The sequence below is a fragment of the Gnatocerus cornutus genome, chromosome 7 (genome assembly GCF_029298725.1).
Source record: "Gnatocerus cornutus isolate USDA-ARS CGAHR chromosome 7, icGnaCorn1.1, whole genome shotgun sequence".
NCBI lineage: Eukaryota > Metazoa > Arthropoda > Insecta > Coleoptera > Tenebrionidae > Gnatocerus > Gnatocerus cornutus.
In genome coordinates, this window is record NC_142239.1 from 9820400 (window position 1) to 9843283 (window position 22884).

General features: G+C 34.1%; 1 protein-coding gene across 3 annotated transcripts in view; it reads left to right on the forward strand.

Moving 5' to 3' along the window:
* The first annotated feature begins 19 nt into the window (after positions 1 to 19).
* tty (tweety) overlaps positions 20 to 22884 on the forward strand; it is a 29950-nt gene continuing 7085 nt past the window's right edge. For all 3 annotated transcript variants that reach the window (XM_088040571.1, XM_088040569.1, XM_088040570.1), the window contains exons 1-4: positions 20 to 91; positions 16317 to 16517; positions 21686 to 22255; positions 22302 to 22873. In XM_088040571.1, the coding sequence (XP_087896697.1) occupies positions 16383 to 16517; positions 21686 to 22255; positions 22302 to 22873 (1277 nt within the window). In that variant the 5' untranslated portion in view covers positions 20 to 91; positions 16317 to 16382. The remainder of the gene's footprint in view (positions 92 to 16316; positions 16518 to 21685; positions 22256 to 22301; positions 22874 to 22884) is intronic.

Here is a 22884-nt window from a genome sequence, read left to right on the forward strand (position 1 = left end):
GCGCAACTTCTCCAGTCTGTTGTGAGAAGCCGTGGTGTGAGGGTGCATGTTGTTGGAGCCGGAGTTGAGTGGATTATTACTTTACTTTAAGGTAATTTAGCATTAATAACTTCATTAGAATAGTCTTGGGCCCTTTCTACAACAGGAGGCGTCAAAGTAGGCGCGCTTTCATTGACTCCACGACCACTTCTTGTAAAATGATTCATTCAGGTGACTCAAGGTAAAAAGGGCTCATTTTATTGTTTCACGTACGGGGAAACAAATTCAATCGGAGGGTTCGGCCTTTTGTTATAATTTATTGATTTTAACAGTCTTGTCCGCACGCAAATCCATAAAATTAAATTGTTGCAAGGAATTTTATCGGTTTGGTGGAGGCGGCCGGGGAAATTGACAGTGTGACATGGACCTACTTGATTACGGCGAAAATGCAGGGACGTATTAGCACACACCCTCGACCACGAATTTGCATTCGTATTGGTGATTTTAATCACTGTTATTTATATAGATTGAATAATGGAGCGGCGCCTCCCAAGGTGTTTCATCAGGTTTTATATATTTCATTTTAATGGACAATAACGTCATCTGACTTAATGCATTTTTAACACGCAGATTGTTGACTAATTAACATGTTTTTAATTTGAATTAATTAGGTCGAGGTGGCTCACCTGACGAGTTTTCGCTCGTCTCTCTTTTATTTTTCTGTCAAAATTTCATAGCCATAATGATTCCTCCAAAAGGTCGATTCGATTAAGTGAAAACTGGGGTTCTTGGGTTTTCCCTTTCACACCTAATCCGTCTACTAGAGTGGGATTAGGCTCAAAATGACGGATGGAATAATCCCATTAGTTTCGTTTTGTCTGGAATTCGAACCAAAAAAATTCAACTCGAAGTTGGTTGTGGAAAACTCACATGACGTCATTGTCGTAGGAGTGCGGCTACATAACGAAACTCGCAATAAATCAAAGACAAAGGCAGTGACGAAAGTGTCAAATATTTACTCCCAAGGCAGAGTAACCTGTGGCTCGAAAAATGAAAATCCCTAGATTCTCAAGTGTCCCAGATGGTGATCTAAATATAAATCGGGCCCTGAAAAGTCAAGGTCGTGGGTTACCGACCCTTTGTATCCGGCTCGAAGGACCAGAGTTGCGAGACAATTTTTTCTAGTCTTTCGAAAATAAGAAACAGACGACAGATTCCCCGCTGACTTCATGTCGGATGAAATTATTTCGGATATGAAGTCAGTCGTGTCAACATTGCAAAAAACAAACATTACGAACTTCATAAAATGAAACTCGGCTTCCGAAGATGGATAATAAAACGTCGCTCCACATTCTCCAACAAACAAATTTCATGAATTTCAATAACAATCTGTATTACATCGTTTTTTTCGTTGAGCATTCCGACAATCAATATCTCGTTTCCTCTGTGTCGGAATGGAGAAGAAATGGAATGGAATTAGGTGGTGCTTCCACGTCCAGTAATTTGTTTTGACGATGGAAAAATGATTTACAATTTAATGAAGAATGACCTAAAACCGCGTTGAAATGCCGAGCATTTTAATGGTCAAAGGACGGTTTTTCCGAGCCCCCTTTCTACAACTTCCGCAAGAAAAACGCCAATATGTGTCATTACGCGAGCTATGCACGCACACTCAAGGTTTCCTTGTGGCATTTCCTCCACTCGCGTCTCGTTTTACACCACGACTCCAAAATAATAAATGTTTATCGCTATTAACGCATTTATGATCGTTTCGTATACACAATACCAATCATCAAAAAAAAGTTGAACAAGATCCATCAGTCCAGGCAACTAGGTTCTATAACACCGCAATTAAATAATAGAAATAAACAGAATAACAACCACTTAAACATCGCGAAGATTAACAGCAGTGAAAACAAACAACATAGTAAAAGGAAGAATATGGTCACGTGTTGTGAAAAACCCTTTCGACAACCGTGGAAACAAAACCATCAGTCACATTCGTTGCATGCTATATGTAAACAAGTGACACGGGGTATACAGGGTGTGTTGGCAGTGCAAAGGGGCGCAAAAGATCCCGGCTAAGGGCGTGGCTCACAAAGCATCGATCTGGGGTTCCACGGAAAGCTCGCACACACCCTCGGATGGAGGCACGCTGTGCTCTGTGAGGAGTTTCATTCAATAATTTCGGGTTTTGGGGCAGATTGGGAGATTTAGTGCTTATTTAAAGAAGACGTTTGATTTCTGAAATGCCATTAATCGAATAAAACGGCGGCGGGGCTTTCGGGAGCTGAAATATGTTGGCAGATTACTAAAAACCTATTTTCTTACAGTTTATCAAACGCTCTAGTGCGGTTATGGCTTTGACTTTTTAAACCGTTTATAGCCACCTTACCGCAAACTCCCATAATCATAATAACCCTCAAGTGGTTGGGTCTCATCTGGCTTGAAATGAACCGTAATAAATATTCTCAATCTCTTTTCAAATATGCAATTTAAAAGCGCATTGCGAGTTATTGATGACTATTTATTTCAAATCGTGCGTAATAGTCGTAATTTTTGATCCAAAAATATTTTTTGGGCATATTTTTACACTAGGTTCCTTATGCTTCTAAGAAAAATTAGATTATCTGGACCTAAGTCCCACTTAGTAATAGAAACTTTCAAAAAAAATTAACAATGTTTTAACAAAAATTAAGATAATACGTTATTAGAAATAATGGCTAACAAAGATATATTAAAATTAACCCAAATTCAACAACTTTTATGGACTATTCAACCTTAAAAATAACGCCCAAAAATTTCGTTTTTGTGACACCAAAAATGTGGAAATTAAACCGCTTTCAAGTTTTTTTTTGTAATTTTTTTTTAGCTACTCGAAATAAAAATTTCTACAAATTCTCCTTTTCGCTCTAAATTTTTGTAAATCGGCATTGTAAATAAGACAGTCAAGAGTGATAATCTCCACAAATTTCGTTAAAATCGCATAAAAAATAAAAAAATTACAGGATTAAAAAAAAATTGGTGGCAATTTTTTGGTCTTAAAACGAAAATTTGTAAAAATTCGACTTTTGGATCTAAATTTTTGCAAATTAATGATATTACTAAAACAAACAAAAGAAACAACATGCATAAATTTCGTTCCTGTCGCACTAAAAATAACGAAATTACAGTAATGAAAAAATTGACATTTTCACTGTTGTCTAAATAAAAATTTCTAAATATTCTCCTTTTTTGGTCTAAATTTTTCGAAAACTTCACAAATTTGGTTATAGTGGCATTAAAAATGAAGTACAGGTCGTTTAAAATTTTTGGCAACTTTTTTTTTGGTTAAAAAACAAAAATTTTTCTTCGCTCCTCGAAATCAAAATTTCTAAAAATTCTCTTTTTCGGTCTAAATTTTTCTAAATTGACGCTCTTAATAAGGCAGTCGAGAGTGACAATCTCCACAAATTTCGTTAAAATCGCAAAAAAAATAAAGAAATTACAGAATTAAAAAAAAATTGGTGGCATTTTTTTGGTCTTAAAACGAAAATTTGTAAAAATTCGACTTTTTGATCAAAATTTTTGCAAATTAGTGATTACTAAAACAAAGAAAAGAAACAACATGCATAAATTTCGTTCCCGTCGAACAAAAAATAACAAAATTACAGTGTTGAAAAAATTGACATTTTCACTGTTGTCTAAATAAAAATTTCTAAATATTCTCCTTTTTTGGTCCAAATTTTTCCAAAACTTCACAAATTTGGTTATAGTGGCATTAAAAATGAAGAACTCACAGGTTGTTTAAAATTTTTGGTCACATTTTTTTAGGTCAAAAAACAAAAATTTTTCTTCGCTCCTCGAAATCAAAATTTCTAAAAATTCTCTTTTTCGGTCTAAATTTTTCTAAATTGACGCTCTTAATAAGGCAGTCGAGAGTGATAATCTCCACAAATTTCGTTAAAATCGCATAAAAAATAAAGAAATTACAGGATTAAAAAAAAATTGGTGGCATTTTTTTGGTCTTAAAACGAAAATGTGTAAAAATTCGACTTTTTGATCAAAATTTTTGCAAATTAGTGATTACTAAAACAAAGAAAAGAAACAACATGCATAAATTTCGTTCCCGTCGAACAAAAAATAACGAAATTACAGTGTTGAAAAAATTGACATTTTCACTGTTGTCTAAATAAAAATTTCTAAATATTCTCCTTTTTTGGTCTAAATTTTTCTAAGGCCTCACAAATTTGGTTATAGTGGCATTAAAAATGAAGTACAGGTCGTTTAAAATTTTTGGTCACATTTTTTTTTTGCTTAAAAAACAGAAATTTTTCTTCGCTCCTCGAAATCTAAATTTCTAAAAAGTCTCTTTTTCGGTCTAAATTTTTCTAAATTGACGCTCTTAATAAGGCAGTCGAGAGTGATAATCTCCACAAATTTCGTTAAAATCGCATAAAAAATAAAGAAATTACAGGATTAAAAAAAAATGGTGGCATTTTTTTGGTCTTAAAACGAAAATTTGTAAAAATTCGACTTTTTGATCTAAATTTTTGCAAATTATTGATTACTAAAACAAAGAAAAGAAACAACATGCAAAAATTTTCTTTCCCGTCGCACTAAAAATAACGAAATTACAGTGTTGAAAAAATTGACATTTTCACTGTTGTCTAAATAAAAATTTCTAAATATTCTCCTTTTTTGGTCTAAATTTTTCTAAGGCCTCACAAATTTGGTTATAGTGGCATTAAAAATGAAGTACAGGTCGTTTAAAATTTTTGGTCACATTTTTCTTGGTTAAAAAACAAAAATTTTTCTTCGCTCCTCGAAATCAAAATTTCTAAAAATTCTCTTTTTCGGTCAAAATTTTTGTAAATCGGCATTGTAAATAAGACAGTCAAGAGTGATAATCTCCAAAATTTCGTTAAAATTGCATAAAAAATAAAAAAATTACAGGATTAAAAAAAAATTGGTGGCAATTTTTTTGGTCTTAAAACGAAAATTTGTAAAAATTCGACTTTTTGATCTAAATTTTTGCAAATTAGTGATTACTAAAACAAACAAAAGAATCAACATGCATTAATTTCGTTCCTGTCGCACTAAAAATAACGAAATTATAGTGTTGAAAAAATTGACATTTTCAGTTGTTCAAATAAAAAATTCTAAATATACTCCTTTTTGGTTTAAATTTTTCTAAATTGGTACTATTAATAAGACAGTCAAGACTTATAAACTCCACAAATTTCCAAATGTTCCAATACACGTTTTCTTTAGTATCCCCAATTAATATAATTGCATTTATCATCAATTAAGTAAAAAAGAGTAAGTTTGGGTCAGTTGAGTAAGAAAATCACCTCGAAATGTAGACCTGTAAGGAGTTGATTTGTAAGATTGACCAGCTGGGAAAAAATATTTATTAGATGAGACCCAACCATTTGAGCGTTATTATGTTTATGGGGGTTTGCGGTAAGGTGGCTGTAAACGATTTAAAAAGTCAAAGCCATAACCGCACTAGAGCGTTTGTTAAACTGTATCTTACTTATTCGATTTTATCTACTTAAATTGTTAAAAATGAACAAAATATTCATAAAACAAATACAAATCTACCTATCAGTTTTGATAACTGTGTGAATTAAACTACGACTTGCGAAATGACGTCACGAAAAGTCATGGATAACTAGAGGGGAAATTCGCTCCTTACTAATGAGAGCGACAGTTATTCACTGTCAAATTTGATGTACGGCAGTGCTGACAACCAAAAAATAGCGCATTGTCTTACATTTACCCGGAATTTCACATCACATCCGGTTTAATCAACGTCCTAAGAACGATTCGTGTCTTGTGGGCTCTTATCTCTTGTATTTATCTCGGGAAATTTCGATTTATTAATGTCATAACCAGTGATGGAAACCTATTTCAAATCTCTATTACCACCTGTGGCAGCGGTTGAAGCAACAGCGATTCAATTTAATTGTGAAACATTTGAGTACAATAAGGTGATAAAATTTAAGATCTGTTGGTACGAATCCACAGGGCTACCAACCCGTTTTGACTTTGTAATAAACTTGCAGTGGGAACTGTAATCACTAATCAATCTTGTTTGTGTGGATATTTACGTCAGAGAGTGTTAATGGCTGGAAAAACAACTTAATTTCGTTTCCATTTCTTGCAAATATGAAAGAGGAGATCAACAGCTGAGAGGAAAGTCACTTTTTCCATGACAAGTGTGTGCAATACGAAACACAGCTGTCCCATATGTTCCACTAATAATGACCCGTTTATACCAGCATCGACAAAGCCCGCTCTGTTTATTTACGGCTTCGGGTGAATACAGGGATATTAGCCCTCTTTGGGAAGCAATTTCAAAACTGCCAACATGAGAAAATTCAACGCCGAGTAGCATTTAAGCGGCTAATTATAGTGGCGCATCAACCCTCATCGATTTTTCGTTACACTAAATGGAAGGAAATCGACGTTGCAAAATTAAATGCGACTATTTCTGTATCAAAACCCTTTAAATATTAATTGAAGAAACAAAAATAGCCCCCCGACGGTGACAAATAGCACCTCTTTGGGGCTGAAAACCCCAATTAAATTAATCAAGTTGGAACTTATCTCTCCAACTCCTTGCGCTCTTTATCCAGCAACTATTTGCAGCACTATTTCAATTAAAACTCGAACGAGATTTAAGTTTAAATGGAGTAAAAAGACAATGAAGATCCGCGTGTGAGTAATGGAGTTGCTTCTATCGCTCTGTTAACATTTGTGCATAAATTTATCAAATTAAACAATGGAGAGGATGCGGGGCTTGATTGTATAATACCAACGTGAGAGTACACATATTCTTTTGATTATAATTAAGACTGCTTCTAGCGTCTCTTTGACTTTGTCCTCAGTGTCCAACAAGGTAAATTTGCATTGACGCAATTCCATCCATAAATTACTCGCATGGTCACAACAACTTGGTTTTGTCTCAAACTGAGTCATCGACCCTTATTCGGTGATTCCCCCACACGTGTTTTTTATTTAAACTGTTTGTAAATCGTTATTCGGCTTACATCCCTTGTTTTTCGTCGGATGAGCGTGTACTCAACAGATTACACACAGTAATGACCATCCTCACTCTTTTACAACCCTTTTGATGAACGCCAGAGATATATATGTGACACTAAAAGTGCTAGTGCGGGACATAATCATGTCACGGGTGGTGGTAATCCTGAATAAGGGCTTGTCGAGGGTGGACGCAGAAAGAAAAGTTTTATTTATGAACTGTCTGCTGCTTCCACCAAGGTGAAGATGTTACAGAAACGCTTTCTTTGAATGACATTCCGGTGAAACGATCGACAACGGTGACGTCAACGTTTATCATCACTGAATTACGCGGCGTTCGACAGGAAGTGGCAATTCACTTGAAAAGCGCTGATTTATTAGAGGATTTGAAATTGCGAGGCACATTCAAACCACTAAATGTGACTCCGGGAGGTCTGAACTGTCTTAAAGTCATGATAATGATTTTTTGACGGTTGCAAACGCGATGTTATGTAAATTAGGGTTTGTTAATTGTCAATTGTATGGCGACGAAAGCACAGCCTTCGACTGAATGATACTAATAAGGGCCAGTTTCATAATCATCGCTGAAAGGCGACTTTATCTAAAGGTCCGTTAAAGTATTACAACAATTTGTTATTTTTTTCGAATTTGCCGCTTTAATAGGTCCATTATGTATTAGTAATACAGCAGGCCATGGAGTACTCAATTTGGAGTCGTTTATAAAGTCCGTTTTTTTTTTTTAAAAACCACCAACACCGCAATCTTCCCCTGCATTACAACCGGCAACGTTGCCTAGGGAGATTTTTGGTGAGAAAATAGTTGTCAAATTTTTGACATTTCTGAAAATTTGGCAGTGTTTCCGTTAAAAACGTTTCTTTTACAGCCCGTTGGATTGCAAATCAAATGATTTAATAGTGAAAAGACTCGGCACACCCTGAAATGCCGTTTTGTGTAATCAAATTGTCAATTAGGCAGCTAACCTATTTGATTTTATCACCAAAAAGTCACCATCGACGACCATTGACTATGTTGCTGGTTGTAAAGTGCTGGGAGAGTGCGGTGTTGGTGGTTTTTTAATAAAAAAACGGACTTTAAGTATCTATAAGAAAACTCAAAGTAGGAAATTTTGTTTTTTAAGAATTGGCAGAACTAATTAGTCTGGCTGTCACCTATTTCCTGTCAAGTTCTTGGTCAATTTCACAATTACGGATTTTACGATTCATGTTTAATAAATTGCTGCGTGAATAAAAAATGTATCAATATAATTTAATTGTCCTTTGCGGCCAACAATATATGTACCTAAATATAATAGATGTGAATACAGGTTGTGAGGTTAGGTTACGTTAAGTCAAAATTCAGTGATAGTGAAACTCAATAAATGTCAAATTTTAAATTGAATTTAAAAATCAAGTGGCAAGTCTTGGTTACAAAACCATTACGAATCGTGTAACACGAAAACTCTTAGAATTTAAAAATTTAAATTTTTTATTAAAAAAAGGGTGCAAATTCGAAAAAATAGTATAAAGGACTTGTTTTATAATAGCATTGGTTCCACACCGGGAACTCGTGCACCAAATTGGCCATTATAAAACACGTTCTTTAATATACTAATTTCCTTTGGAAACAAAGCTATTATAGCATCGCGTATCGAAATGGGATATTATAGCACTGAAAACGAATGAGGAAATAGCGAAAATAGCGAAAATAGCGAAAATAGCGAAAAATAGTATAAAAACCTCGGCCATTAAGGCACTCATCCATTATAAAGAAATTTTAGAAATTTACCTTATAAAACTCGGTGTTTTAATATGCTATGACAAAACTTTAGAATGATTATGAAACTGACCCTTACTACATCTAAAATAACAACGAAACATTACTATAACAACAGTTTTATGGACAACTTAACTACATCTAAAGCAACAACAAAAACTCGGCCCAACTACATCTACTGAAACAAAGATAACTACATCTAATGTAACTACAGCTAAAAGTATCAACGAAACATCTACTATAACAACAAAAGCCCAGCCTTAGGCTTTACATACCTTTAGCTAAGCTTGTGTTTAAAAGACTACTTCTAATATGACAACGAAAGCTCAGCCTAACTAATCTACTAAAACAAGGATAACTATTAAGAGATCAAATAGAAACTCATCCTGTTACCTTTGGAATTCCACAGCGTGTGCTTAATTTCCATTTTTACGGCTGTCAATTTTGAGGTTATAAGATGAAAATTGTCTTGAATTATGATTAGTTGTGATTAGTTTTTCATAAGAGAACTTTTTGTAATGTGAATTAAACATAACAACGTTGACAAAATCAATCATTAAAATTTTCGCAAAATTACCTGACAGAAACAAAAGACTGTTGCTTCAATCAAAGACATGACTTAAAATTTCAAAGCCAACTAAGGATGAGTTTTTATTCATTTTATTCAAAGTATCGACGAAAGCTCAGCCTAACTTAAATCTGGGACTTTTACATCGATTTTTTATTAATATCGATTTTTAATACATATACAAGGTGTTTATAAATGTTTCTAGCATCAAGCGTGGCTTTGGAATTCCTGTCGTACACTATTTTGCCGCTTTGTTTTCATAGTGAATATAACTATCTTGAAAATTATTTATAATGTTACTTACTTCAATGACGTTTTAGTTACGGTTTTGTGCCCAAATTTTCGATTTCAGGTTTTAAACCACAGCTGGAACAGTTTATTTCTCAAAACCTTCTTTGCTTCATGTTTGAGGTTAACTGCAAATGTCAGTTGACAAATCGAAACCCATATTTGTAATGAGCTGCAAATTTTTTTGACATTTCATAGCCACCCTTGATGCTAGAAACATTTATAAACACCTTGTATTTTTATTTTCTATGTATCATTAAAAATCGATGATTGCGGTTTCGATGTATTTTATTTTACAGACCGTCCAAACTAAATGTGAATAAACACGCGCATAGAAAAGGATAGTCGCTACCATAGGCGTCGAAAATAGGAAATTTGAAGTCATAATAAAGTTGCAGTTGCAGGCTTTCGCAGACAACAAAAAAAAACTCTTAAGATGATTAGTTTTGATTGTGCGTTTTATAATTTATAATTTAAAGGTGCCATTAGTAAAGGTTTGAAAACGTGTAAATGAAAAATTATACTGTTATGCTCCTCATAACACGACGCCACTGCCACTACTTACCGCGGCGAACAGCTGATTTGCGAGGCTGCGTATTGTGAAATTTGTTGGTGCGCATCCGTTTGTTTATTCACATTTAGTTTGGATGGGCAATACACTCTTGATTTTGGTGATACATATTTCGTTTGGTTGGTTGTCAACGTATAGAACCAAAGCAAGGCGGGATTTACTTGTGCTGCGGTCTAAATAAAGAAGACTGTAATTTAATTTAAGGGAGTTATATTTTAGAATTTTGTTTATTCTTATTAATCTCGAATTTGTATTTTTTTATAATTTATTTACTTATTATTTTGTTTATTACTCAAGGTTTTTATTTATTTTTGTTTTTCTCGCATTTTGTTTATTATATTATTGCTTCATTAAGAATTTTATTTATTTTTGTTTTTCACAATAAACTATGCTATATTGAGTTTTTTATTTAGTATTTTTCAAAATCGATGTTTTCTCCGGAAATCGATGTAATTGTGCTCTTGTTGAAATTGAGTTCAACATCGATTTTTCTTACTCAGATTTAGCCTAACTACAGTTAAAATAACAACGAAATATCTACTATAACTACAAAGTGTGTTGAAAGACAACCAAACTACATGCCTTTAGTTAAGCTTGCGTTTAAAAGGCTCAGCCTAACTACGTCTAATATGTCAACAAAAGCTCATCCTAACTACTTGTTAAATTACAACGAAAGCTCAACTTTCGGCTGAGCTTGTATTTGAAAGACAGCCTAATTACACCTAATTTAACAACGGAAGCTCAGCCTAACTACATGTAAAGTAACAACGAAAGCTCAGTCTTAGACTTTAGCTTAGGCTGAGCTTGTGGTTAAAAAACTCTGCATTAGTACAGGGTGATTCTTATTAATATTAATCAAAGGGTGCGTTGACATTTTTTAGACATGTGTTTTCTTACACCATACGATTTTGCTCAAGTTAGAAAAAACCGGGTGCTTTTTACCGGTGAACGTTATTTTGTGTTTGTCATCAAGCATAACAATGCAACAAGCTCACAAAAAGTGTTTATGTGTCTTTTAACAACCACAATCCGCAAATCTTAGACTTACACCTGACTTGACAGATGACAGATCACTGACAGCGAAGTTGGAACCCAATGGCGTATCATGTGGTAATATTTCGCGGTAAAACAAATTAATTTTAGATGTGCAAAATGTGCTTTGATTACACTAGATTTACATCATTTCAGTTCGCATTAATGGTGAATAACAAGAACAAGTCGTTCAATGTTCAATATTGCCAACAAATAATTAATTAATACACTCACCCTAACCCCTGTCAATTCTACGCTTATGTGTAACACATTCAACTAGTAGCGAATTGACGCCCTACGTCAAAAGTTGCAAAGCCGTCTATGATTAATATTAATAAGAATCACTCCTTATCTAGTATGATGAATTTTTGTAGCCGCCAAATTTAATATGCGACTAGTAGTGATTGGTCGTTTAGCAGAGCAAATTACACGGTGCTTTTTTTAATATTTTGCGATTACCAAAAACTTGACAGTTGCTTGTAGAGCCATCTATTAATTAACATTGAAATGTATCCATTACAGGTATCTAACTTATCTTTTTCAAATCCTGCTGATTTCTAAAGTTTTTTTAAATCGGAAAATTCTCTATAGGAAAAATGACGTTTGGTACAATTACAATTACAGATTTTGCCTGAACTTTTTTAAGGTTTCGCCTTCATTCAGGGGTACAATGCTGCCAAATTTGTCATTATAAAAATATTTCGTTTGAACCATTAAAATTGCGATTACAATTACTATACGAATTTGACACAGTAATAAACGTCATTTGTTGAAAGTTGACACTTGACTGACATTTCACCAACTTAACCTTCCTAGTAAAACATTTCTAGATTGAAAATTTAAACTTTTTTTATAAAAGTAAATAAAAATGATGCTTCAATTGAAAAAATTAAATCACTATAAAACATCATTTTCATATTAATAAAATTTTGGAAAAAATGGCCCGGATTTAGAGATATTTTTGAAAAATTATTATTTTAAGTTCTCCAGTCCGGACCTGATGGTGAAAACGAACTTCTGGTTTGAAATCAGGAGGTAATTATGCCTTAGAAATGACTTTTCACAGCTCCAGTACAAATTTGTTGGCTATAATGAAATTATACTTTTTAAAAGTTTTTAAAATGCTTTCTAAATTATTGTGTTTGCGAAATGATAACGTTTGATATGCGTTCAAAATTGTCGCTCGTCGGAAACGTCCTTGTGATATCTGATATGCGAGGTAAACTTAGTTTTGCGCAATGTTGCAACAAGAAATGTTCAATGCATCCGGCTCCAAGGACCACGACTTGTTTTTGTTTCGTTGGTTAGCACGGTCAACACTAACTTGAATTGTTTTCTGTTTGTTCCCTCATTTTACCCAATTCAATCGAAAATCACTCATCGATGACTCTTATCTCCACTAATCAATGAAAGAGGCCTCAATAAAAAACGAATTGCACTCTACAACCCGCAACAAAAAAAAATCCGCGGAGTTTCTCGTAATAAAAACTTCATTCTTTGCCCCGTCCGTTCCTCCCAATCTTCTCTTGTTTTAGTAATTCCCCAAGAGCTTACTTTTGCAAACAAATGGTGCCAACACGAAATTGAAAAGTTCACCCTATTAAAATAGCATTTTTTTAAGTCGCCCTCGGAGTTATTCGCCACAACCTGGAAGACAGGATGTACCGAAATAAACGTCCGTTTCTGTATCTATTTTCATTCGTTTTCCGTTGTGATGTGGGAACAGTGCGGTGATAAAGACGACCTTCAATGATCGCTTTTTAATTTTCTTGCGATTTATGGCGGCTATAATTGCTCTAATGGCTCCTTAAATTGAATTCGCGAAGACGTGCTCGAAAGAAGGAGAGGATTTTCGAATAATTTATACTTTCTAAAAATCTGCTGAAATATTCTGTTATCTTACTAAAAATTGGATCAGCTGTATAATCTAATAATCCGTTATTTATTTTTAGCTAACTCATTACTTTTTGTGAGCAAATTGATGAAGTTGCATATTTATTTTTGATAAAGTTGTAGCCACCAGAACTGGAACAAGCTGCACATATCATAAAATTATACAGTTTGAACAGATTTATGAATTTCCAGCGGGTTTTTTTTAGATTTATGAGCGAACTTTCCCTACTTTTCTGCACAACGATTTCCCTTTGAATTTACAACCCTATTAAATAATGAACAGAAGTTCCACAGAGAGTACAGTTTATCAAACGCTCTAGTGCGGTTATGGCTTTGACTTTTTAAATCGTTTATAGCCACCTTACCGCAAACCCCCATAATCATAATAACCCTCAAGTGGTTGGGTCTTTTCAAATATGCAATTTAAAAGCGCATTGCGAGTTATTGATGACTATTTATTTCAAATCGAGCGTAATAGTCGAAATTTTTGATCCAAAAATATTTTTTTGGGCATATTTTTACACTAGGTTCCTTATGCTTCTAAGAAAAATTAGATTATCTGGACCAAAGTCCCACTTAATAATAGAAACTTTCAAAAAAAATTAACAATGTTTTTACAAAAATAAAGATAATACGTTATTAGAAATAATGGCTAACAAAAATATATTAAAATTAACCCAAATTCAACAACTTTTATGGACTATTTAACCTTAAAAATAACGCCCACAAATTTCGTTCTTGTGACACCAAAAATGTGGAAATTAAACCGCGTTCAAGTTTTTTTTGTAATTTTTTTTAGCTACTCGAAATAAAAATTTCTACAAATTCTCCTTTTCGCTCTAAATTTTTGTAAATCGGCACTGTAAATAAGACAGTCAAGAGTGATAATCTCCACAAATTTAGTCAAAGAAATTGCAGGATCTTAAAAAAAATTGGTGGCATTTTTATGGTTTTAAAACGAAAATTTTTAAAAATTCGACTTTTTAATCAAATTTTTTGCAAATTAGTGATATTACTAAAACAAACAAAAGAAACAACATGCATAAATTTGGTCCCGTCGCACGAGAAATAACGAAATTACAGTGTTGAAAAAATTGACATTTTCACTGTTCTCCAAATAAAAATTTCTAAATATTCTCCTTTTTTGGTCTAAATTTTTCTAAAACTCTTAATAAGACAGTTAAGACTTATGAACTTCACAAATTTGGTTATAGTGGCATTAAAAATTAGAGAACTTACAGGTTGTTTAAAATTTTTGGTCACATTTTTTTTTGGTTAAAAAACAAAAATTTTTCTTCGCTCGTCGAAATCAAAATTTCTAAAAATTTTCTTTTTCGGTCTAAATTTTTCTAAATTGACGCTCTTAATCTCCACAAATTTCGTTAAAATCGTATAAAAAATAAAAAAAATTTTAGGATAAAAAAAAATTGGTGGCATTTTTTTGGTCTTAAAACGAAAATTTGTAAAAATTCGACTTTTTGATCTAAATTTTTGCAAATTAGTGATTACTAAAGCAAACAAAAGAAATAACATGCATAAATTTCGTTCCTGTCGCACTAAAAATAACGAAATTACAGTGTTGAAAAAATTGACATTTTCACTGTTGTCTAAATAAAAATTTCTAAATATTCTCCTTTTTTGGTCCAAATTTTTCTAAAACTTCACAAATTTGGTTATAGTGGCATTAAAAATGAAGTACAGGTCGTTTAAAATTTTTGCTCACATTTTTTTTGGTTAAAAAACAAAAATTTTTCTTCACTCCTCGAAATCAAAATTTCTAAAAATTCTCTTTTTTGGTCTAAATTTTTCTAAATTGACGCTCTTAATAAGGCAGTCGAGAGTGATAATCTCCACAAATTTCGTTAAAATCGCATAAAAAATAAAAAAAAATACAGGATAAAAAAAATTGGTGGCATTTTTTGGTCTTAAAACGCAAATTTGTAAAAATTCGACTTTTTGATCTAAATTTTTGCAAATTAGTGATTACTAAAAGAAATAACATGCATAAATTTCGTTCTTGTCGCACTAAAAATAACGAAATTACAGTGTTGAAAAAATTGACATTTTCACTGTTGTCTAAATAAAAATTTCTAAATATTCTCCTTTTTTGGTCCAAATTTTTCTAAAACTTCACAAATTTGGTTATAGTGGCATTAAAAATGAAGTACAGGTCGTTTAAAATTTTTGGTCACATTTTTTTTGGTTAAAAAACAAAAATTTTTCTTCGCTCGTCGAAATCAAAATTTCTAAAATTTCTCTTTTTCGGTCTAAATTTTTCTAAATTGACGCTCTTAATAAGGCAGTCGAGAGTGATAATCTCCACAAATTTCGTTAAAATCGTTTAAAAAATAAAAAAAAATACAGGATAAAAAAAAATTGGTGGCATTTTTTTGGTCTTAAAACGCAAATTTGTAAAAATTCGACTTTTTGCAAATTAGTGATTCCTGAAACAAACAAAAGAAACAACATGCATAAATTTCGTTCCTGTCGCACTAAAAATAACGAAATTACATTGTTGAAAAAATTGACATTTTCAGTTGTCCAAATAAAAATTTCTAAATATACTCCTTTTTGGTTTAAATTTTTCTAAATTGGTACTATTAATAAGACATTCAAGACTCCACAAATTTCCAAATGTTCCAATACACGTTTTCTTTAGTATCCAAAATTAATATAATTGCGTTTATCATCAACTTGAGTAAGTTTGAGTCAGTTGAGTAACAAAATCACCTCGAAATGTAGACCTGTAAGGAGTTGGTTTGTAAGACTGACCAGCTGGGAAAAAATATTTATTAGATGAGACCCAACCATTTGAGCGTTATTATGTTTATGGGGGTTTGCGCTAAGGTGGCTGTAAACGATTCAAAAAGTCAAAACCCTAACCGCACTAGAGCGTTTGTTAAACTGTAGTTTCTATTTCTCCACAAGAAATCCGCCCTGAACTTGACACAATTCGCTTAAATCTAATTAATTTTTGTAACAATCCCCCCATGACGACGGTCAACCCCCATCCCCATTATCACAAACTTACCACTTCCTCCGAACGTTCAATGAAAGCCGTCACTCTCTAAACCCCTTGATGAATTCCTACGAGCGCACCGAAATGGCGCACATCCCACAAGGGTGTGCCTCTTGCATCTCCATGATTTTTGACTCGATTGTAATTTGATATTTTTTTTGCAGTGGCTCGCGGTGTGCCGGATTTTGGGTGATAATGGTGTGACGTGAACGCAGTGGCGTAGTGCTGGCATGGGCGTCACTCCAGGAGAGGACGCGTACAGCATCCCGTTCTTGGCGCGATTGCTGCACTCGCTACCTCATTTGAATGTCACATTTCATCAGGTTAACAGCTCTTTTGATCCTCAATCGCCAGTTTATTTAGAGGTAAGATGGGTTTTTAGAAGGCGGAAATTTCGCACTTTTACGTCCCGCTGGTGTTTGTAGAGCAGACGGGGTCATCTTGTAACCTATGCACTTCTGGGATTAACGTAATGAGAGATCTATACTTCATTTTTCCTGCGGCGGATTTATCGACGTACAGTAGAGAAGTTTGGAACAATTGTATGATTTAACGTATGACAGGTGTTAAAAATCGGTAGAATATTAGATAATCAAGTGGGAAATGACTTGGTTTGACAACTGACAGCGTCAAATTGACGTAACGAGGATGTCGTGACTAGTAAACTTCAATTTTCCTGCAGCGAGTTTTTTTGTAGGCGCCATTTTCAAATGTTGCCTTGCGAATGGTCATTCAGCAGTCCGATTTACACAATGCTAATTTTTAAAAACTCATGGAATTCCTGGGATATATTGTTTGTATATCGGTAAATTAGGTACAGGAAAAATTACTTATACATAGAGGGGAAATTAAATGAACACCCGATATATGGAGTGGATACATGTCAAAACTTTTACAATTGCGACCGAAAATGTTGCTTATTGTTTTGATATGTTATGTTAAAATTTGTACGAGTAAATGACAATCTTTAAAAGTCGTTTTTGCCGTCAATTGTACTACAGTGAAGTCATTTACTTGCCCACTTGATAAAAAGTTAGGTTAGTAATACAATTTTCTAGTAGTTAATTTCAATCTATGATTTGAAATAAGACTAAAAAGCGTGACGTCATGCAGACTAGCCAATTGTGACGTTCAGTGAGTTAAAAAATGTCGTTTTTGCGAACTTTGGACTCACTGTACGTCAAATTTCGGTGTTGCCAACTCAATTATGACGTTAATAGTTTCAGATCTATCGTACGATAAAAAAAAACTCATCCTCAGTTGGATTTAACATTCCAAGTCATGTCTTTGATTGAAGAATGAGTCAAGAAATTTGACATTGTAAAACTGGGAATTTTGTGTAAATTTGAATGAAAGATTTTCAAAAAACTGTCAACACGTACTTTTGCTTTTAATTTTTTGCATTTGAAGACAGTTTTTGTCTAATAACCTCTAAATTGGTATCTGTCAAAGTGGCAATTCAGGACACGCTGAGAGATTCCAAAGGTAACTGAGGATGCGTTTTTATTTGATCTCTCGATATACAGGGTGTAACAGAAATAAATACATTAAATAAAACTGATGATAGATCTCGAAAAAACAAACATTTTTTTCTTCTTCTGAGCTTCTCTGCTCGAATTCTGGAAAATCGAAGAGGAAAAAGTTGTTTGTTTTATCGAAATCTACCACCAGTTTAATTTAATGTACTTATTTCTGATATCAAGGGTGGCTCTGGAATTCCTGTCATGTACAATTTTTTTAACTTTGTTTTAATACTGAATATAACTATGTTAAAAATTATTTAAAACGTCATTTAAGTCACCGGCGGTTTTGTGTCCAAGTCTTTGATTTTTTGCCTTCAAACTACAACTAGAACTTCCAATAATTGAGGTTAACTTCGAATTTCAATTAAAAAAATCAAACCCACATTTGATTAAACGACAAATTTTTTTGACATTTTATAGCTAAAAACATTAACCGTATAACAGGATTTTTGTTATTTTTTAAACCTCATTTTTCCTGCAGCGAATTTTTGTAGGCGCCAAATTTAAAATGCCGCTTCACAATTGGTCATTCAACGAAGCGAGTTACACACAATGCTGATTTTTTAACTCTTGCAAATTGTTTAACAGGTATCTAACTTATCTCTTTCAAATCCTGCTAATTCAAAAAATTACTCCTTTGTAAATCGGTAAATTCTCTGCAGGAAAAATGACGTATAGTTGGCTCGTCGAATTTCCGTTTGTCAGGTTCGGAATTAATGTCAAAAATTGAAATTTTGGAATTCAAAATAAAGAGAGAAACGTTGAAATTACGAGAAAGGCAGGCCAAACGAGTTGAAAAAAATCAAAAAAATGCGAAAATATTTGACTATAGAGGCTGTGTAGATAAAGAACGCAAAATAAATGTGAATGTGTGAATTGTCTTTAATCTTTTTATAACCCTATACATGCAAGTGTCAGAAAATGACAATAAAGCTTGAGTCATATTGCAATTTTTAAAATGTCATAAAAGTAATTTTTATAATTTTAATTTGGTAACACTGATAAAATAATTAAAAACTGACATTTTGCTGTATTTAAATGACATTTTGTACGTGACATAACCTTAATAGTTGATTGTCATTCAGTGCTACCAAAATCTCATTGAAAATCATAGCCTGCCTGATATAACCCGATATAAATGTCTCATAAATTTTAAATTGGTGGGAAAATTATTTAGAGGTTTTGTAGTAAATTTAAATTTAGAATACCTAAATCGCAAATAAGCCAGGCTGCGAATAAAGAAAAAGCTCAAAATGTCATAAAATGTCACACTACCAACTATCACGATAAACTAAATTTGTTTATTACTAGATTACTCACTACATTTTGTAAAGCCAGATTTACACTGAAGATTTGCACTAAATAGTGACTAAGAAAGTGATTCAATATTGTATTGTGTGATCTTAATTTTCATGTGTCGGCTTTTTGCTCGAAAACTGTCAAATCTCTGATATATTCTGTTTTCATACGTCCAATTGCTGCTATGGTGTTGGCTAAAAAAATTTTTTCTCAATGAAATACAAAGTGTTTATAAATGTTTCTAGCATCAAGGGGGGCTTTGGAGTTCCTGATGAGCGCCATTTTGCCGCTTTGTTTTTATAGTGAATATAACTATATACACAATTATTTCAAATGTCACTTACACTACTTTGCAGTTACGGTTTTGTGTCAAAATTTTGGATTTTCAGGCTTCAAATCACAACTTGAACAGTTTGTTTTCAAAACTTTTTTCAATGATTGAGGTTAACTACAAATGTCAGTTGAAATATCTAAACCCACATTTGTATCGAGCGGCAAAATTATTTGACATTTCATAGCCACCCTTGATACTAGAAACATTTATAAACACCTTGTATTTACATCGTGTGATTATTGTTTGTAATCGAGTCAGCCTTGCAAATTAGTTTGTGGGTATGTCTTTGATAGATTCGTACAGACAGCTGTCAAATTTTCTTTTGATCCTCTCTTGCCGTTTGATTTACAGTTTCGAGTGCCAAATTCGATGTCAGATCGCTAATATGACTTGTCGATAGATACAGGGTGATTTTTTAAAAACGGCAGGCGTTGTAGAATTTTTATTTATGAACCGATTTCAAAAATTTTAAAAACAAATTAAATGGTTTTTAATTTACTATAAACTGATGATTTTAAAATTTTTCTAAATGTCTTAGTATTTTTTGGGCGATAATCAACTTTCTTATTTTAAATTGGCACCCATATTTTTTTTTCCATAATTTGGAATATTTTTTTTTTGATTCAGAAATGTGTAATATGTTCTACTTTTACAAAAAATATTTAAAAAAAAATATCAAAAATGAAAAAATTTAGGCAATAAAAGTTAATAAAATCTAGGTGCATGGTGTCGTCAAATAACACAATATCGTTATTGTAATGTCAAAAAGCAGCAAATAACAGAAAGAACAAGTTTTCTTTCAACAAGATGGGGCTACACCTTACAATGCACAATGCATTTCTCGTAGGTGTCAATTGTGCAATAAAAAAAACGGGATGACGTTTCAACAGTATTTTAATTAAATTTGGTAGTTGTTTTTTCTGATTTGTAATTACTATCGCGGAATCAAAATTTCGAACATCACTTTTTGACATGGCAATGTAAATCAAGCTTTATTGTCATTGTGACTGACATACAAAGCAAATTTCTGACACTTGCTGAGTCTTTTATAAATTTTAAGGTTATAAAGACAAAGGACAGTTTACAATTTTTAAACATCAATCAATTTGATGTTCGAAATTTTGTTTCCGCGATAGTATTATTGTCTTTTGTTATTAATTAATAAAAAAAATTGCCAATCCTTTCTGTTATTTGGTGCTTTTTGACATTACAATAACGGCATTCTTTTATTTGACACTATGCACCTAGATTTTATTAACTTTTATTGCATATTTTTTTTCAATTTTGATAAATTTCTTAAAAATATTTTTTGTAAAAGTAGAACATATTACACATTTCTGAATCAAGAAAATTAATATATTCCAAATTATGAAAAAAAATGGGTTTCAATTTAAAATAAGAAAGTTGAGTATCGCCCAAAAGATACTAAGACATTTAGAAAAATTTTAAAATCATCAGTTTATAGGAAATTAAAAACCATTTAAATTGTTTTTTATTTTGAAATCGGTTCATAAATAAAAATTTTACAACGCCTGCCGTTTTTAAAAAATCACCCTGTATATGGATAATTTTTCATAGATAACTCGTTTACGAACAATAATGATCACACGATATTTTGACAAATGTCAAATTTTAAATTTGGCGCCTACAAAAATCCCCTGCAGGAAAACCACAGTTTATAAAAAAAACTCCTTTTCCATCCCTGAAGAAATGTAAATCTCTAAACAATGGCGTTCTATATTAATCGCCGAAACCGTTCAGTTGATCGCAATTACTTAAGTGAAAATGAATACAAGAGAATATCGCAACTGTACTATAAGCGACCGCCATTATTCGTGTTCGGTGCAGTTAATGGCACCATGAAACGAGATTTTCACGGTGATAGGGAGATCGTCTCATGCATGACCTGTCGTCGGTGGCCAGCTTTGGTTTTCCGCTAGGTTGGCAATGTTTTAAATGTCGCGGGTTTCACCGATTCTGGTTGTCTTAGTCGAGTCTATCAGCGACAAGAATGTTGATTTCCACGTGCGACTCGTTTCAACGATTTTCTGTCCACAGAGTGAAATCGAATTTTCCCCATAAATTGACAATGGTCTCAAGAGTGCAACTTTATCGGATTTTAAAAGCTCATCAATCTTGAATGCACGGCATTCGAAGATTTATGTTGTTTGTGCGAGATAATGGAGGATTTTACAACTGTGTTTAGACAAGGCTATTTAAACAAAGGTTGTTGGACTCGGGGTTGATGGTAAGATTTGGTGGTGGCGCACATTTAAATGCACAACAGCTGCACAGGAAGCGCACAATTGCGCGTCTTCCTGCTTAAGGAAGCAGGAATGAAGATTACGTGATTATAATTCGTTTTGTTTTTTTCCAGAGCTTGGGCATCTTGGGCTCCATTCCGGCAGCATGGCTGATCCTCACCCTCCTCGTCCTGTTGATTTACCTCCTGACCCGCTGCTGCGACCGGAAGCCGCGTCCCTCCCGTTCCATTTCCGCTCTAAAGGTGTCGCTCGCCATCGTCTCGGTGCTCTGTTGCGCCGCGGTCGGCTTGGGCCTCTACGGCAACGACGATCTCCACAACGGTGTCGTCCGCCTCCTTGAAGAAGGTCGCCAGGTCGACATTCTCGTCTCGAAGATTCGCAATCAAACGGAGGCGATCGAGCGGCAGCTGCGGGTCCAAGCAAGCGCTCAGTTGATTCATTTGCGCGACATCTTCGACGAGCCGGTGATGAACATGACGTTGTTCAAACAGGCGTTGGGGTATTTAGAAAGGACGATAAGCAACAACACGATGGCGGCCAACGCCGCGGCGGACATCCGCCAGCCGCTGGTGGGGTTGGATCTTGCGCCGAAGATACAAATCGGTGAACAAGTGGAGGCGTTCAGGTGGCCGCTGACGATGGCCGTCTTGAGCGTGCTGTTAATTTTGTGTGTGATATTGCTGGTTAGTAGAGTTGGCTCGTCTTCCATGGATTTATATTGTTTTTTAGGTCGGTGTGGCCCGACATAGCCGATGCGCTCTCATAGCATTCTCAGTTTGCGGCCTGTTGGCTGTCATAGCGTCGTATTTAATGGCGAGCGTATATCTCGCCTCTAGTGTAGCTTTAGGAGATTTGTGTATAGCACCTGATAAGTTCATCGAGGACCAAGCGTCGACGGAGTTATCCAAAGAAATCCTTAGATACTACACGAGTTGCGAAAGAGCCCGCGCTAACCCATTCACGCAGCGTCTTCGAGAAGCCAAGACCACAATCGAGAATATGCGATGGAATCTCAATAATCTAAGACAACCGGCGATCTTCCTCTTCCCTAAGAAATCTCTAGAAACCAAGTTCAGCTCGTTGACGAACGAAGTCAACTCTGCCGACACTTCAGTCACTCTCTTAACCACCGCCGTGGACTGTCGGGCTTTACACGCGCACTACCTAAGAGGCGCCAGGTCGTTATGCAACGTGGGGCTGCTGGGGCTCACCATGATGTTAGTCTCGGCGATTCTAGCAGGTCTGCTACTCACCGCCCTAGTCTGGGTGGACTCGCACACGTGGATTTACATAAGAAAAAGGTAAAAACGCT